The sequence below is a fragment of the Oreochromis aureus genome, linkage group 5 (genome assembly GCF_013358895.1).
Source record: "Oreochromis aureus strain Israel breed Guangdong linkage group 5, ZZ_aureus, whole genome shotgun sequence".
In the NCBI taxonomy this organism is placed as follows: Eukaryota; Metazoa; Chordata; class Actinopteri; order Cichliformes; family Cichlidae; genus Oreochromis; species Oreochromis aureus.
Window position 1 is genome coordinate 29,451,576 of NC_052946.1, and position 15,557 is coordinate 29,467,132.

The window sequence follows — 15,557 nt, forward strand, 5'->3', positions numbered from 1 at the left end:
GCCCAAGTCTCTTTGGCCCTGCCTCCTGGTGCTGGCCACAGAGGAAGGCAGGCCCATGTGGTTCTTTGGGGCTGGATGGGGCCACAGGAACTCCATCCTTATAAACAAATTCACTGTCCAGGTCCTACCTACTGAACTTTGTTTCAAAGTCTGGTCATTTCAAACAAAGCCTGTAATTTTCTCATAAATACTGATGAATGTCTTTGATGTCATAGTGTGGTTGTGAGAAATTTTAGTGTTAGCAATAAAACCAACAGCCACTTTAGTGTAAAAGTTATGATGGCGTACATTTATTTGAACACTTCTCCTTTCTTGGAACACTCTTTTCAATCCTCTCATTACTTTTTATAAAGCAGAGAGAAAATAAATCAAGTTTAAAACACACGAAACACAAAATGACTCAATGTTTAAAGAGATTCTTGTACTGTCATCAGGTCGGATTCAAGCTTTTTCCCCTCACGTTCTTTGTGGTTTAATCAGCAAAATAAGCTTTAAATTCATCACCGATGCGGTAAAAGAGTAATTTTCTATTTTGGCTCTTCCACTGTCCTCAGCACCGACTCCACGTGACAGTGCAGCATCTCTTTCCTGTCACACCTGAGTCAGGCACATTGAAGCAGTGCTTCTATCTGAATGACAAAAAGCCTAAAATAGATTTCACTTTATCAGTCCACTCTCCTGTTCTCTGTCTGTCTGCTCAGAATCACTCTTCTTCTTTTTCTCGTCCTCCTCTTCTGCTTGTTTCCTCTTCTCCTCCTCTTTCTCCAGCTCTTCCTGCTCTTTGGCATAAGCCTCCTTTAGTTTCTCCTCCACATCCTGAGGGATTTCTACCTCCATCAGGTTCTCCATGCCCTCCTCCGGCTCATCTCCTATCAGCACCTGGAGGAGTTAAGATGCAGTCGCATTACATCTTCACATTCGAGGCTCCCCTTTACTTACATGACATGAATAAAGAAAAGCACATCACTGACTTCCTGCTTTGAAACAACACAGGAACAAGAATAGAATAGGTTTGGTTTTTATTTTTTAAGTCCAAAACTATAATTAATAAATGTTTACTATTACATTTTTACTGACTTTTAGTTATTCTAAACTAAAGTTCAAAACAGCCAGGGTTGACATGTATCATGACGGTGACTATTAGCTGGATTAGCCAGATTTCCCACTTCAGGCTCCGAGCATGTTGAAATAAAAAAGGGCATTTCACAGCTCATCCTTCCACACAAAATGATCCCTATGAGTGTCACCTGCTCCAATCAGATGATGATAAAATGCAGATTAAAAGTTTATAAAGAACATAAATAATATAAATAAAATCAACACTCTCGCAAAAGAGACAAAAGGTTACCGTCTCGTAGGCTAATAACGATCAAAGCAGATCAGTTGTGTTGACTGGACAGGTATTCTTGGTGTGTTCTGTGCTTCAGTCACAGCAGATTAGAACACAAATGACAACATTTATATATTTTCTGCATTAATATATGCAAATTCCTGTGACGCACACACATTCAGTTGTTTTAGTAAGGTACAGCTTAATAAGCTGCATATATAAAACATATTTCCCCAGCAGAGAATCAATATTATACTTAAAATATGCTGTAAATATATCACCCCAACTTTAAGCCCACTGAGGCATTAATCTTGTGTTCACAGTGTGCCCCTCAGGTGTTAGTTTTCCAGTTTAGACAATAACAAAACATCTAGATCTTTCCTACCTGGACCAGTTTCTCACAGGCCGCTGTAACATGGGCGTCCTTCTCCCAGCGGTGGAACTCTCTCATGATTGGATAAACATTCTTCTCTTTCAGTGTCTGCCGGCCGGCTTTAGTTGCAGTCAGCTACATAGAGAGACAAACAGTGAGGAGCTTGACATAAAAACATAATTACCTAATCTGTGTGCGTGTGTTTGTTTCTGAATGTTTGTGGTTTTATACCAGTAAGAGCGTTTCCAGGAGCATCTTTCGGATGTCGGGGTCTTCCTCTCGCTTCTTGTCCTCGGGGAGGTACTGCAGGTCGACAGGCAGGCCTGGACCGTAAATTAGGTTCTGTTAGAGTCTCAACCAGCAGTAAATGGATTTAAATAAAATAATAGTCTCTTAGTCCTTCTTTCTCAATATCATATGATGCTGTCTGTGGCCCTCAGCCCATCTATTCCCAGACTCTAATCATATTTGAGGGGTTAAACCATCATGACAATCTTACCGACGCAGGGATTATGCACGGCTGAGAATGCATAAAGTTGCAGACACCAAGGATAAGTAGTGCTATTTTTTAAAGTCCACTTCAAGATACACGGTGCATTGTTATGTCTCTTCACAGGAAGGCACACAGCAGATGCCCACACAGGGACAAAATTCACATCCCGTGGACCCAAGGGGACCCTAGCATACTCACGGTATGGAAACTGTAAAACCTTTCATGTCACTGTGTCATCCTTCCAACAACTTCTCAGTGTCCCTCTGTCTCTCCTAAAAACTACTTATTATCATTTTAGTCAAGTCTAAGCACTTCATGGTGAAGTCCTGTTGAACAGTTCCAATTTATTTAGAGCCATCTGGATGTTAACTTTTAGTAAGGAAAGGCTCTTTTTTTCCTCAGCATGTGTGGAGCTGGTTTCAGACCAGAAACCACCTCTGAAGCTGCTGTGTGGTATTTTGCACCAGTGTGTTAGCACTGTGTTGAGTGCTGAGTTGCAGCAGAAGCTCGAACCCAGTAATCAGGTTATAACAACAACAGCAACAAATATCAAACCTGTGCCGCTACAAGATAAACAACACTGGCAGCTTCATCAGTGAGTGGTTTTCACATTTTGGCTATTAAATTAAACATCTTATCACAGTCATAGCTCACGTCATGTTTTTGGTAGGGTCTATTTTCAGTAGTGGATTAAATAGCATTGAATTTTCCAGTTACTTTTCATTTTTTAAACTAAAAGTGGAGAGGATCACTGCCCTGCATGTCAGTATCTTCTTTTAATTGTTCTTTTTCTATATAATTTACCCAGGAAGTTTACATTTATTATTTAAACCTTTACCTTTTCTGTATCCCTGGTTTTAATAAAAACTATATAAATAAACTTAATTAAAAATTGTATTATTCTTATTCATACAGCAGTGTGTGTGTAATTGAGTCAAAATAATCTGCAAATTGTGTGTTTACAGTAATGGAACATGCGACCAAGTTTGACAGAGTGGCTTTCTTATGCAGTGTTAATTTATTTTGGATAAAACTGGAGTTCTACGCCAATGAGGAACAAGGTAGATCAGACTGAATTATGAAATATATAAACTGATATCACTGATATAAACACACACCTTCGTTTTCCTCCTCTGTCAGCTCCTCTGGACCGGCCAGCGGCAGCAGGAGGAAAGGCAGGATGTCCACAGCATCGCTTAGCAACCACTCGTGATGAGCTGCAGAGTGAACAGAGGTTTGAGCTACAACAAATCTGGTGTTGTGGAGGTGACATCACTGAGGTTAAACTCTAAACCATAAATCTAAACCTCCACTGTAAGAACCTGTGGCTGAGGCTCCAATTAACTCTTTTTATCTACTATGACTTCAGCCTAAACTTCAATAATGTGTGTCTCACCGTGGTCAAAGCAACAGTTGCGCAGGGTGCCTATGACTCCGCCTCTCCTCACCACAGATGACTGGTACTGAGTGAAGGGCAGCAACCTCTGGACTACACACCTGAAACACACCCAAACGTCATTAGTGCATGCTGCAGGGTCAAAGCATGGCAGTGTCTAATTTATAGTCATAAACATATTTACAGTCATAAACCACGTTTTGCCAGTAATTTAACTTCCAACGAGCCTCAGCATGTGAAAGCTCCTCTCAAAGATCTAAGATGTTGTCGGTATAGCAAGTGCAAATCAGAAACTAAAGCCTGTCCCAGGTCACCGTTATTCTCGGGTCAGAACGACATCTCTTCTGTAAATTTTTAGTCCCCTGTGGGGCAATGCAGGAGGTGCTTGAAGCTCTACTTGATTTCAGACTTTTGGACATGTAGGTGCAAAAGATGTACTTACAGTTTTAATAAAACTGGGTCCTTGTCTACACATACACACCTATTCTTTTATGCCAGATTATCCTGCTTTGTTCTCCAAAAACATTAACTAACTCATTTTAGCTCATGGGCAAAAAAAGTCTCTCAAGCAGGCCAGAGAACTACAACTAATGCCCGATGACCTGGTAAGAAGTGTTCTCCTTTCTTTTAATGTAAAGATATTTAAGCACATTTTCCTGACCATCAATTTATAAAACTGATGAGTAGTAGCCTCAGACGTGTTCAGAAACAAAAGTGTAATTTTAACAATATGTCCCGGTCGAATCAGTCGAATGTCAATACAAACAAGATGGCGCAGCAAGAGCTATTTGTGTCACAGGCAGGAGGATGGAGGCAAGAGGAGACGAGGATATCAGCTGAGTCAACTGTTTTCCAAAGGATCATATTTCAGTGACCTAAAAGGCTAATATTCACAGAAAAAGATGATCCAGCCTCCCCCACTCTGTCTCTGAGCTCTTGACCAGCAGTGAAATCAGTCACCTGTCCTTGTCCATCAAGTAGTTTCTGGCCTCAGGCAGCTGCGTCAGGTTGGACAGCAGAGGACCCAGGTAGTGCAATTTAGCGTTCTTATTGTAACCTTCAGTACAGAAGATCTGAACAAGCTGCGCCATACCGACGTCCTCCTGCAGCACCTGAAACAGAAACAGTTTGTCTCTCATCATCCATGAGGTGGAGATCAACATGACGGTAAAGTTAGAAGGATTATGAATTCAGTCCTAAAATGAAGCGCTCTGACTGGACGCACCTTGAATAAAGTCTTGCAGGTCTTCTCGTGTCGCGTCAGATTTGACAGGATGGTGCAGATCTGATCGGAGAACGGGTACTCGGGGTCCAGAAGGTTCTTAAACAACACAGGGAGAACTTTGACATCTTTCAGCAAAACCTGAGGGACACACAACAACCAGCAAACACCCGTTACATGTTTGTTTTAGAAAAGGAATTAAAGTGAACACACAAAGTTTTCAAGGGCTGCGCTCGAGTCCATTACCTGATGAAGAGTCTCGTCAGCTGACAGGTTGATAAAGATGTGGTAGCAGTCCTTTACTATGGCAATGGAAGGGTCAGAGGTCAGGGCAAACAGGGCAGCAATTAGGTCAGGTTTAGAGCGGAGAAAGCGGCAGCCATCCCTGACATCAAACAAAGGGGAAAAAAGAAATTAAAAAGATGCAAGTACGTGCATATTTACTACATATATGGCAGAAGTCACTTTAAATAATCCTCCCACCTGTTTCCAGACAGTCCCAGGATGTACTCAGTGGCCTGACCTTTGACATCTGGACGTGTGCTGGGAGTCAGGAAGGAAAGCAGCTCTGCAACCTCAGAATCACTCAGCATCTTCAAACGGTGTCTGATCAACAGAAACAAAACCTTAACCACACATACAGCTCTCTGTACCTCCTATGCTCAGTTTACCGTCACGTGTGACACACACACAAAAGCATTAAATCATTACATCAGAGAAACTTCAAAAAACAAAACATTTAGTACCGGCCAGCCTCCCTGATTAATCATCTCTGGTGCATCTCTACACCTGAGAAGCTTCCATATGCAACACGGATTCCAAAAAAGTTATAATCTTGTGTAAAATGTAAAAACAGAAGCCACTAATTTGCAAATTGAATAAACCCAGGTCAGTAACATAATTGGTTATAAAAATGAGCATGTTAAAGAGACAGAGTTTCTCAGAATTAAAGTTGATCGTCAGTCTGCAAAAACTGCATCTAATAACTGCAGCTCAATTTCAAAAATAATGTTCCTAAGTATAACATTGAAAGGACTGTGAATATCTCATCATCTGCAGCACATAATATCTTTTCAACTATTCAAGGAATCTGGAGAAGGCTCTGTGCTCTGTGACCAGGCTGAAGGTCAACACTTCAGGCCCTGAGGCTGCACTGCATTAAAAACAGACCTGATTCTGCCGTAAAAATCGCTGCATGGGCTCAGGAACAAATCCAGAAATTATTATTTGCGAACACAGCTCATTGTTTTATCCACAAATGCAGGTTAAAGCTCCATCATGCAAGAAGGAACCATATGTGAACATGATCCAGAAACACTGCGGTCTTCTCTGAGCCAAAGCTCATTTAAAAAGGACTGAGGAAAAGTGGGAAACGGTGAAGACGGTGAAAAGTGTGGTCAAACGAATCAAAATGTGAAATTTCTTTTTGAAAAACATGGACACTGCATCCAAAATACTAAGGAAACTATGGAAGTGCATTAGTTCCCAGGAGCTGGCACATCTGGAAAGGCACCATCAATGCCAAAAGGTATATACACATTAAAGAGCCACAGACACGTTTTTTAGAGAAGATCTTGCACATCTCAGAAAGACAATACTAAACCGCAATAATGCATCTGTTAAAAGACAACAGCACGCCCTGCCTGCAGTACACACATTCCACCAAATAGAAATATTTGCCAAATCATGAAATAAAAAATGATGACAAAGCAGACCCAGGATTGTTGAACAGCTAGAATCAGACAAGAATGGGAGGAAAATCTTCTCTAAAAAGTCCAGTAGCGACAAAATGAGATAATAGTTTTATTTAAAACTGACATTTTTTCAGTTTAAAGATTTGATATGTTCTCTGGGTTCAAAGCTGAATTAAATCTGGGTTTATGAAACTTTGCAAATTACTGCACTGTGTTTTATTTACATTTAGAACAGTTAAATTATTCCGGAATTGGACTTGTTATGAATTACTTAGTAATAAGACACATTTCGAGTAGTACAGCGCTAAACACTTTAGAAAGTCTACTGTCTTTTGTACATAAACACAGAGCTGTCACTCAGCACAGAGTTTGAAGTGTTTTTTTTATCATGAACTCGTATCTTCAGAGGTAGATGCAGTGCTGACACACACAGTATTTTCACAGCAGTTAAATTTTACATTAATGTTACTGTTTCCCACACAGGAGCATTTTAGCACAGCCTTGTCAGATGCTGTGAAACCTCAGCGTGTCTCCTCTTAAAACTCTTCCTCTTATCTTACCTTTAACTCTCTAAAGAGGAGGCTTTCATGTCGCTTTATACGTCTTTTTCTTCCTCTTCTTGTTTTATTCCTCTAACATCAGATGTCATATGTAATAAACAGAAACAGCTCAGGAACATGTGGACGCCACAGCCGAGCTTCCTTCTTCTTCTAGCCGTTTTCAGCAGCTTTAAATCCCCCTGCTGAGATTTACCGCCCCCTGGTGTTCATTACATGAGCTGCCACAAATTTTACTTCAATTCCTTCATGCAGGAAACCGTGGAGGGCCAGGAGTGCCAACATTAATTAATTAAATACATGATTAAATATTTAATTAAATGTGTGATTTAAATAAAAGAAGAAATGAATACATAATGTTTTGAATGTTTTACATGAAAAATGTATGGAATTTTGTACAGAAATGTATGGAATTGTATTCAAATATGGAATTTTTAGTTAATAATTTCCAATTGTATTTAGTTAATAACACATTTAATTACTAATTTAGTATTTAATTCATTTTAGCACTTATGTTCCTCCATATATTTCGACCTGGCTACCTTAAACCTTGAGTATTTGTTATGTACAAAAAAAATCTCACAACCTATGACACTCCACGCGTTTCATGAAATAGTAATGAAGCAGTTTATAAATTAATTTTAATATTATAAATTAATTTAAACAGTTTATTAATTAATTATGTCATTCATAGAAAAAAAAGAAAAATTACCAAAAAAACCCCCATCCAACAGTCAACAGGTGTAAAAGTTAATGTTTAATTTGGAAAGGAGTGGGAACATTAGTTTTACAGAGTGTCTAGGGGGTCCTCCCCACAATAATTTAGGTCATTTTGAACTACATTACCTGCAAATGTACAAAATATATGAAAACTGTGTATCATTTTCTCTATAAAAAATTGCTTTCCATAGTATTGTTGTGAATTAAATGTGAATTAAATGTTAAAAGCCTGCAGAATTAAGTTTGTCAGCCAGCAGTGTTATAAAATTACCTTTTGATTGTAAATAGTTCAGTAGGATTGAGATTCAGTGACTGTTCTGGCCACTGTAGCAGAAATCCGGCTGACAGCTTCTTCCCTGAATAGCTCCTGCACAGTGTGGGGGTGTCCTTTGGCTCGTTGTCTGGTTGAGGTAGGAAACTGGCTCCAGCCAAGCCATCAGTTTGAGCAATAATTGACTGATTTGTGATCAAGATCCTGTTTTACTAATTTGCCAGCATCGAAGCTCCTCAGACCATCACATTTCTCCTGCATGCCCGGCAGCTCAGCGTCTCACGTTTGTTTTTTTCATCCAAAAACCTGAAATTTAGTTCTCTGTCCAGTGCTTGCTCTCAAATTTTCCCTTTAATCAGCCACTTTATGACATGTATTCAATGTGTAGTTAAAGTCTTTACACTGAAAGGAATGAGAACAATTAGGATTTGCATTTTATAGGTTATTACCTCCACCAAGGAGGTTGTGCTTTTGGTAGCGTTTGCATGCTTGAGTGTGTCATTCTCTATGTAAAGCCAACAACTCGAAAACCTTCATGTTCAACAACAGTTTCAATGTTCAGGACAGGTAAAGATAAAACTGGGCTGTAAGTGGTCCACAGTGTAAAATCAGTCTGACAACCCTGATCTAAAAATTAAAGCCATTGATTAAAGGATTACATGAGTTGTGTATAATCTACACTTCCACACTTTGAGAGGAGACCTGCTCTGTGTTTCTCCACTCCTTCCTTTGGAAACACCTCCTCCCCCCTCCAGCTTTTCAGCTGAAGTGCTCTTTTAAAGGCTGAGATGCGTCTGTGAATAACACATCTGTGCCAGAATTTAATCCAAACTTGAAAGGAAAATTAATAGAAAGCATTATTACCGCTAAAAGCATTCTTAGAATTTGGTTCCTTGGAGCTGCTCTTGGTTCTGGGAAGCTTTGAACGCCGGGCTTGATGTATCTGACTTCTTCCTCTGTTGCACTGTGGCCTCCCACTTCTTTGTATTCTGGTCAGGACCAGTTTGAGCTGTTCTGTGAAAGCGAGTCATACACCCTATTGTACTAATGTTTAATTTTTTCAAGATTTCCTGTTTGAATTAGCTTCAATTATTTCAGTTTCCAATGACCTTAAGAATACCGTGAGACCAATTGAAGACTATGGCTCTGTCTCTTCTGCAAAACAGATGATCTTACCAGTAAATGTGAGAATCAAAGTTAAATATTTTTACAAGAATACTCTGATGCATTAAAAAGAAAGATGGATTTGTCCATCTTGAGACTAAAATCAAGCCCACAGTGGCTCCAGACACAAATTTACTGCCTCTTTAATCAGCAGAACATTTTTGGATATGAGACTTTCTGATGATGATGATGATTTAACACAGTAAAAAAAAAACCCACAGTAGAAATAGAGAAGTAATGGCAAACTAAAATAGACCACGTTTTTGTGCTCTTCTTTGTAAGAACAGCGACGTTTCTGCGATGTCAAAGCAGCAGGACAGACTCCAGCCAGCATGTTAAACACGCTTGACCTTATGAACTACTTTATTGATTATACTGAAGGAAAAAAAAAAAAAAGAACACATATAAGACATTCACATAGTTCAGACCCATCAGCAAGAGCTTCTGTTTGCTCCAGATGTTGCATTGAAATGCTTATATTCCAGATAAATGTTAATGAGCTTCACCTGTGCTACAGAACAGTGATGACCTTCTGATTAAAGGTGCGGTTTGACCAATCAGACATGAAGAAGCACTACTTTTCTTCTTACGCAACCATCAATGAATCAAATGCTCAAAGTTTCCTTCTTTAAAAAGATCTGCTCCAGCATTTCACACTAACATGGCTGTGGAAAAAAAATGAAAAGAAAAAAGCTGAAAGCAGTCTTGGTATGTTGTGACTGTATCTTCAGTGGTGGTTTACAGAGAAGTGTCTCTACATGCAGATTCAGGCGGATGGGGGAAAACAATGCCTCAGGCTCTTCCAAGGAATTAAGGTCAGACGCTGCAAAAGCTCAAGACTGTCCTCTGAAGAGCGTTTCCAACGCTGAAACATTTTATTTTTCTCAACACGCACATTTCATGCCACACAGGCTTCAGTACAACTTCAATACCGATGCAAAATAAAGACTAAAAATCAGCATTTGAACTTGAAAACATTTCACCAAATGTCTGTAAAGATTGGAAAGAGCGAAGAGCAGAAAGAGGATTGGAACAGCCTCAGTCTGGATTGTAAACAGATAAAAGTATTTATCATGAAGTCCACCACGTGCCGGTGTACATGCAGTCCGCCTGGAGCCACGAACAAAGCTCACTCCAGGACAGACGAGGATCATATGAAGCGTTTTGGTGACTTTCTTGCTGGTAATTCAAGGATGTCATGATATCGTAGTGCTACTGAATCTATAGGTGCTGACGAGAGAACCGAGAAAGGCACTGTGGTGTCTGATTGGCAGAGAGAGATCAGCTGACAGCCTCTCTGTTGGCTCAAGGTGGGGCAAGTCCATCAAACATTTTCATTTTCATCGTCATCATCTTCCTCCTTCTCCTCCTCTTCACTCGGCCTTGTCTTTCCTCTTGCCTGTGAACGGCACTTTACTGGCTACCGTCGAGCCGACGGTGGAGACGCCACCGGCCACGGCAGACACGCCGCCCTTCACCAGCCCCACCCCCATCGAGGGCACTGTGGTCACAGCAGACTTTGTGATCTCCAGGCTTTTGCCTCCAACCCAGGCCACTCCACCCACAGCGGCCCCAACGACGCCCTTGGTGACGTTGAAGAGGCCACCGGTCACTCGCCACACCATGCCAGGAGGAGCTGCCGCGTGGTCTTTCCCAGGATCTGAAAATGATCACACAAACAACTTGATGATTTTGAGATTGTTTTCATTAATTAAAGTTATCAGTTTGGCAATAGTCTTGTCACAATTAGCCGAATCACCAATTTTTTAAAAGACAGTGGACGAAACACTAAAAATGTGTTTACAAAAGCAGAGAAGAGGATCACTGAAGTCCTGCTGGCAGATCTGAGAGGCGGTATTTAAAGGGAAAGTTTAGCAAAAAAACCACATGGAGGCAGCACATGAGGGCACCTCCTAAAAACGATGCTGGACAGAGCAGCTTGCTTTCTGTTGATGGCTTTACAGACAGTTTTTCAGCTATTTGGTCATAAACCAAAACATCCAACTAGTTAAATAGTTCACTTGTCAACAATGGTAATTATTGTGTGGAGAAAATACTTGTTTACCAAATTCACAAGTTATCTGGTTGTGTTTCTCTGACTTCAATTAATCTACAATCTTTGATATTTTATAGTAGCTGTAGCGCTGTGTGATTAACAAACAGCTGATTTGAACTCCTGGTATTATTATTAACATTATTGGTGTTTTAAAAGGAGTACACCTGGGATTTCTCAGAAAGTCCCATGTGCCTTACTTAACAACAGTAACGCCGAGTGAAAGTGGCAGTAGGCGACTGAACTGGTGCAAAGTGTCTCAGTGTGGACACAAATAGCCAGGAGCTGCTCTTACACAAACAACTGTATTGTCCCAGATGAACCAACAGTTTCTGAAATAGCAGCAGGCAACATGTAAGCACAGATTGCACCATATTCCCTGATGATATTCCAGCGTTCCAGACACCGGGGAGTTCTGCGCTTACCCTCTGCAGACTGGCTGTTGGTGGATTCAGCTTCGTCTGAGGCCATGCTGGTCCCAGGCTGGGGCTCCACATTAACACTGTTTACATTCTGGAAAACACAAGAAGAAGCCAAGCTTGTCTTTACTCTGAGCTTCACAGTGCTCCTCAGACTGAGCCGTACAGATCACCTGCTCGAGCAGCTCCGCATGACTCGCAGTTATAGTGTAGTCCTTATTTATCTAATACTGGGCCTGCTCTGATTGATATAAGCAAACTTTCCTCTGATTGGCTGTCGCTCAAAAACAGAAGTCAGACAGCTCTACTCTTGCATCTGTATGATGTAATTCAGATCCAAGGGTAGAAAAAAAGACAGACTGAGTGTTTAGTGCAGTCTGAAATCAAAGCTTTTACCTCACAGGGATTACTTACATATTCTGACCTCAGTGTTTTAAACTTTGGTCACATTTAATATGAGCACAGCATAATATTTCTTGTGGGTGTGTGACTAATAAAAGCTCATAACACTGAACTGTCAAATTTGCCCACTGATTCCTTAAGGCCAGTTTTATTCAGTTTTCCTCTTTGTACTTACACAACAAAAAGAGGGACACTGAATTTTAAATACATCAGGTTATTGGTCATATTTTGTCTTCCTCGGTGTGATGAATCAGTTTTGTGTGGCTCTGTGGGAGCTTTACAAAGCCTGAGATGTAAACCTGCTGCTATTGTTGGTATTTTTTCATTACAATAACATAAAAAACACTGGTTAAAAAAAGAAACCTATTAAATTTACTTCAGCTTTATTTATACATCACAAGAGCACGATAACAGTCGCCTTGAAGCACTTCATAGGTTCAAGGTTCTTTATTTTCACTCATCATGAAGAAACCCATAAATACCCATTAAAATGGACCTTTTATAAAAATTTGTGTAAGCAAATATGAAATACCCAACGATCCTCTAAGAGCAAGCAGGTTGTGACAGCTGCGGTGGAAAAAAACTCCCTTTAAACAGGAAGAAACCATGACCACCTGCCAGGACCAGCTGAGGTGAGATGAAATTCAGCTTTTCAATACACCTGTGGTGTTTTCCTGAGGGTAGCGCTATCCAGTTACATTAATGAAATCATAAGGATCAAGTTTTTCTGGAGCTTGACCCAGTCTAAGAGCTACAGACGTGTTTTCTGAAATCTGTCCTTCAGTTTTATGTTCGCAAACTTTATCTGTAACTCTAAATCACTGAACAATTAATTTTACATCTAAGAATTTTGAGTTTCTTTTAGGAAACAAAAATTGATTTTGTGGACGAAAACGTTTCCAAATGCAAGAAATGATTCTGGCTCTGGTACTAAGGGTTTTTCCTGCCTTGTCATTTTGTGGTGAGTGACTACACAATGACAGTGTGTTATGCAGTTGTTAAAGATTTCTATGTATTTTACTGCCCTTTCTGTACATTTCATTTTATGTGTATTAAGCCTGAAAGAACTAAACCTTGACTACAGAATTTTTTTTTTACTATTATTCAGATGATTTTTCTGTGGGGTTAGCCTAGATTCTCTCTGAGGGGTGCTTAGATAATGCTGACACTGACTTCTGTCTGAATAAGTGAAGTTTAGGAGAAGAAAAATGAATCCCTTATTAATTGTGTCCTAAATGTAAAACAGACTGGAAACCTTGCTCACAGGAATTCAGTAAGAGTGTGGATGGTCATGTTTAACATTCCAGCTGATTACTCTGCATATCAAACACAGATTCAGTTTGTAATCAGTTTAAACAAAGAAAAGAAACTTTTATTCTGTGCGTTCTCAGATGAGTATCAAATGAAACAGCGTCTGGCCAACTAGGCTCAGAGTCATGCTCCAACATGTAATTATCTGCTATACTCGGAGTTATCTAAACCTCATGCTATGAAGAGCTGCGTCGTTTTGTGTGTGCACATATTTAATTTAAATTTGCTCCTAATATTGAACACTATGTTCCTCTCTCTTCTGATGGTGAGACACTGAGCCAAGCTTGTGCTGTCTATGTATGAGAAACACTTAACCAGTAACACCAACATTGACCAGGAGCACTTGATCCAGCTGATAGTGGACATGTGTCACTGTGGTGTTAACTTCTTTACACAACGACTCCTTCTTCTGCACAGTGGTGAATACTGCATCTAAACCAGCACTCTTTCATAATAAAATTATACTTCACTCCACCCCCTGCTTTTCTTTTTTTACCCTCTTGTGCACCACACAGTTTGTTTAAAGTGAATGCTACTATTTTAATATGCGTTTTTGATGAATGTGCCCACTGTTCGGTCTGTAAAACCAAATCCAGTGCGTTTTCTTCTTTTTAAAAAAAAATGTTGACATGTGGCAGTAGTGGAGCAGAGCTTGGGTAACATTTGCAGGAAGCCGTGACGCCTCCTTTTAAAGCTACTGAAGAAAAAACGACACGTTTCTCCTGGAAGTCAGGCTGCTGAGGAAAAAAATATCTTATTACAGTATTTAAGTTCCACATCATCACTCACGGAGCCCCAACCAGCTTGCATCCGGTTAAGCTGCCCAACTCAAACGCATTTTGTTCAACCACTTACTTTCCCCCCCTCTTTTTCCAAACACGTTTGTACATTAATAAGGATACTGGTGACTTCTTACCTTCACCATTGTTCCCAGTGCTTCTCCACGAACACACCTGACAGAGAAACTTGAGACTGGAGCAGCGTTCTTTTCCTCTCCTGCTGTTTTTAAAAAAAATTTAATTCGTTTTTCTCTGCGTGTGGGTGAAAGCTGCTGCTCTCAGTGTTGATGGCCTCTTCTTCTTCTCTTTATTCTTCCTCTGGGTTCTCACGCCTTTACAGCATCAGTGTGCAGCTTTCCACTTTCTCCTGGCGCACACAGTTACAGGTAGCGCTGCACAGCTCTCTTTTCACCCTGCTGGTTCTGCCGACGTGGCGCCTTCACCACAAAAACAGTCAAACCACACACAGCAGCCCGCTGGACCGCCCTTGCAGACCTTCAAAATAAAAGCTTCCACTCATTTTATCGACGGAGCAGGAGTAAGGTGAGCAGGTGTCCCCACGTTTACACTTCTTTCTCCTTTATCTTCTTCTTGTGGCTGCTCTCTTTGGGTACCATCTGCCTTCTTCTAACGCTACCTCTAGCATCCTCCTCTTCTCCTATCTGAGTTTCCTCCTTCACTACATGCACGAACCTCCTCTGTGGTCTTCCTGCCTGCTCTCCATTTTCAGCATCCTTTGTCCAGTATGTCCAGTATGTCCACATGTCCACACCATCTCAGCCTTGTCTCACTAACTTTGCCCCCAAACTGCTCTACCTGTGCTGTCCCTCTGATGCACTCATTTTAATCCTGTCCATCCTGGTCACTCTCATTGATGAAATAATTTTTTCAGCTTTCTGAAACTTAGCACTCTAAGACAGACATGTTTCTGAATCCTGGCTTTCATTATGGATCTCCTGCAGGTTAACACGTCTCTGTATTATGCCTCCTATCCTACACACAAGAGGAAAACTGCACGTCCCGAGCTATACTGAGATTTGGAATACCATAAAAAATGCCACAAAGGAAATGCAGTAACAATAAAGTCTGAAAAACTTCCACTAACTAGGTGAAATTCGTGGAAGGGGATTGTGAGAGGTTAACCCCCAGTTTAGGTCAGTTGTTCGTTAATTTACAGAAACCTGTAGCCCGTAAAGCTCCGACCTTTTCAATAATGTAAAATGTAATGCTTAAAGATCTTAATGTCAATTTTATCCACGCCTGGCTGGTGTTGGGTTCTTTTAAAGTTTGTGCCTTTATTGTGGAAACCGGAAGTCACCTTGGACTGCTGTTTCGGGCTCAGCTCCGGATCCAGCTCCGGATCCAGCATCAGC

General features: G+C 40.6%; 2 protein-coding genes across 2 annotated transcripts; both read right to left on the reverse strand.

Annotated features, from left to right (window-relative positions):
- Nucleotides 1-268: 268 nt before the first annotated feature.
- On the reverse strand, nucleotides 269-7,233 carry hgh1 (HGH1 homolog (S. cerevisiae)). Its single transcript, XM_031731494.2, has 10 exons — nucleotides 7,069-7,233; nucleotides 5,298-5,420; nucleotides 5,061-5,199; nucleotides 4,818-4,955; nucleotides 4,553-4,704; nucleotides 3,593-3,693; nucleotides 3,315-3,413; nucleotides 1,935-2,026; nucleotides 1,716-1,838; nucleotides 269-879 (listed from the first exon to the last, which is right to left on the reverse strand). The coding sequence occupies exons 2-10, from the start codon at nucleotides 5,405-5,407 to the stop codon at nucleotides 658-660; spliced, it is 1,176 nt and encodes a 391-aa protein (XP_031587354.1). The 5' UTR covers nucleotides 5,408-5,420; nucleotides 7,069-7,233; the 3' UTR covers nucleotides 269-657.
- Nucleotides 7,234-9,565: 2,332 nt separating this feature from the next.
- zgc:153675 (uncharacterized protein LOC768179 homolog) lies at nucleotides 9,566-14,657 on the reverse strand. Its single transcript, XM_031731496.2, has 3 exons — nucleotides 14,322-14,657; nucleotides 11,699-11,786; nucleotides 9,566-10,880 (listed from the first exon to the last, which is right to left on the reverse strand). Exons 1-3 carry the CDS (start codon nucleotides 14,328-14,330, stop codon nucleotides 10,594-10,596), a joined length of 384 nt encoding a protein of 127 aa, XP_031587356.1. The 5' UTR covers nucleotides 14,331-14,657; the 3' UTR covers nucleotides 9,566-10,593.
- Nucleotides 14,658-15,557: the final 900 nt, after the last annotated feature.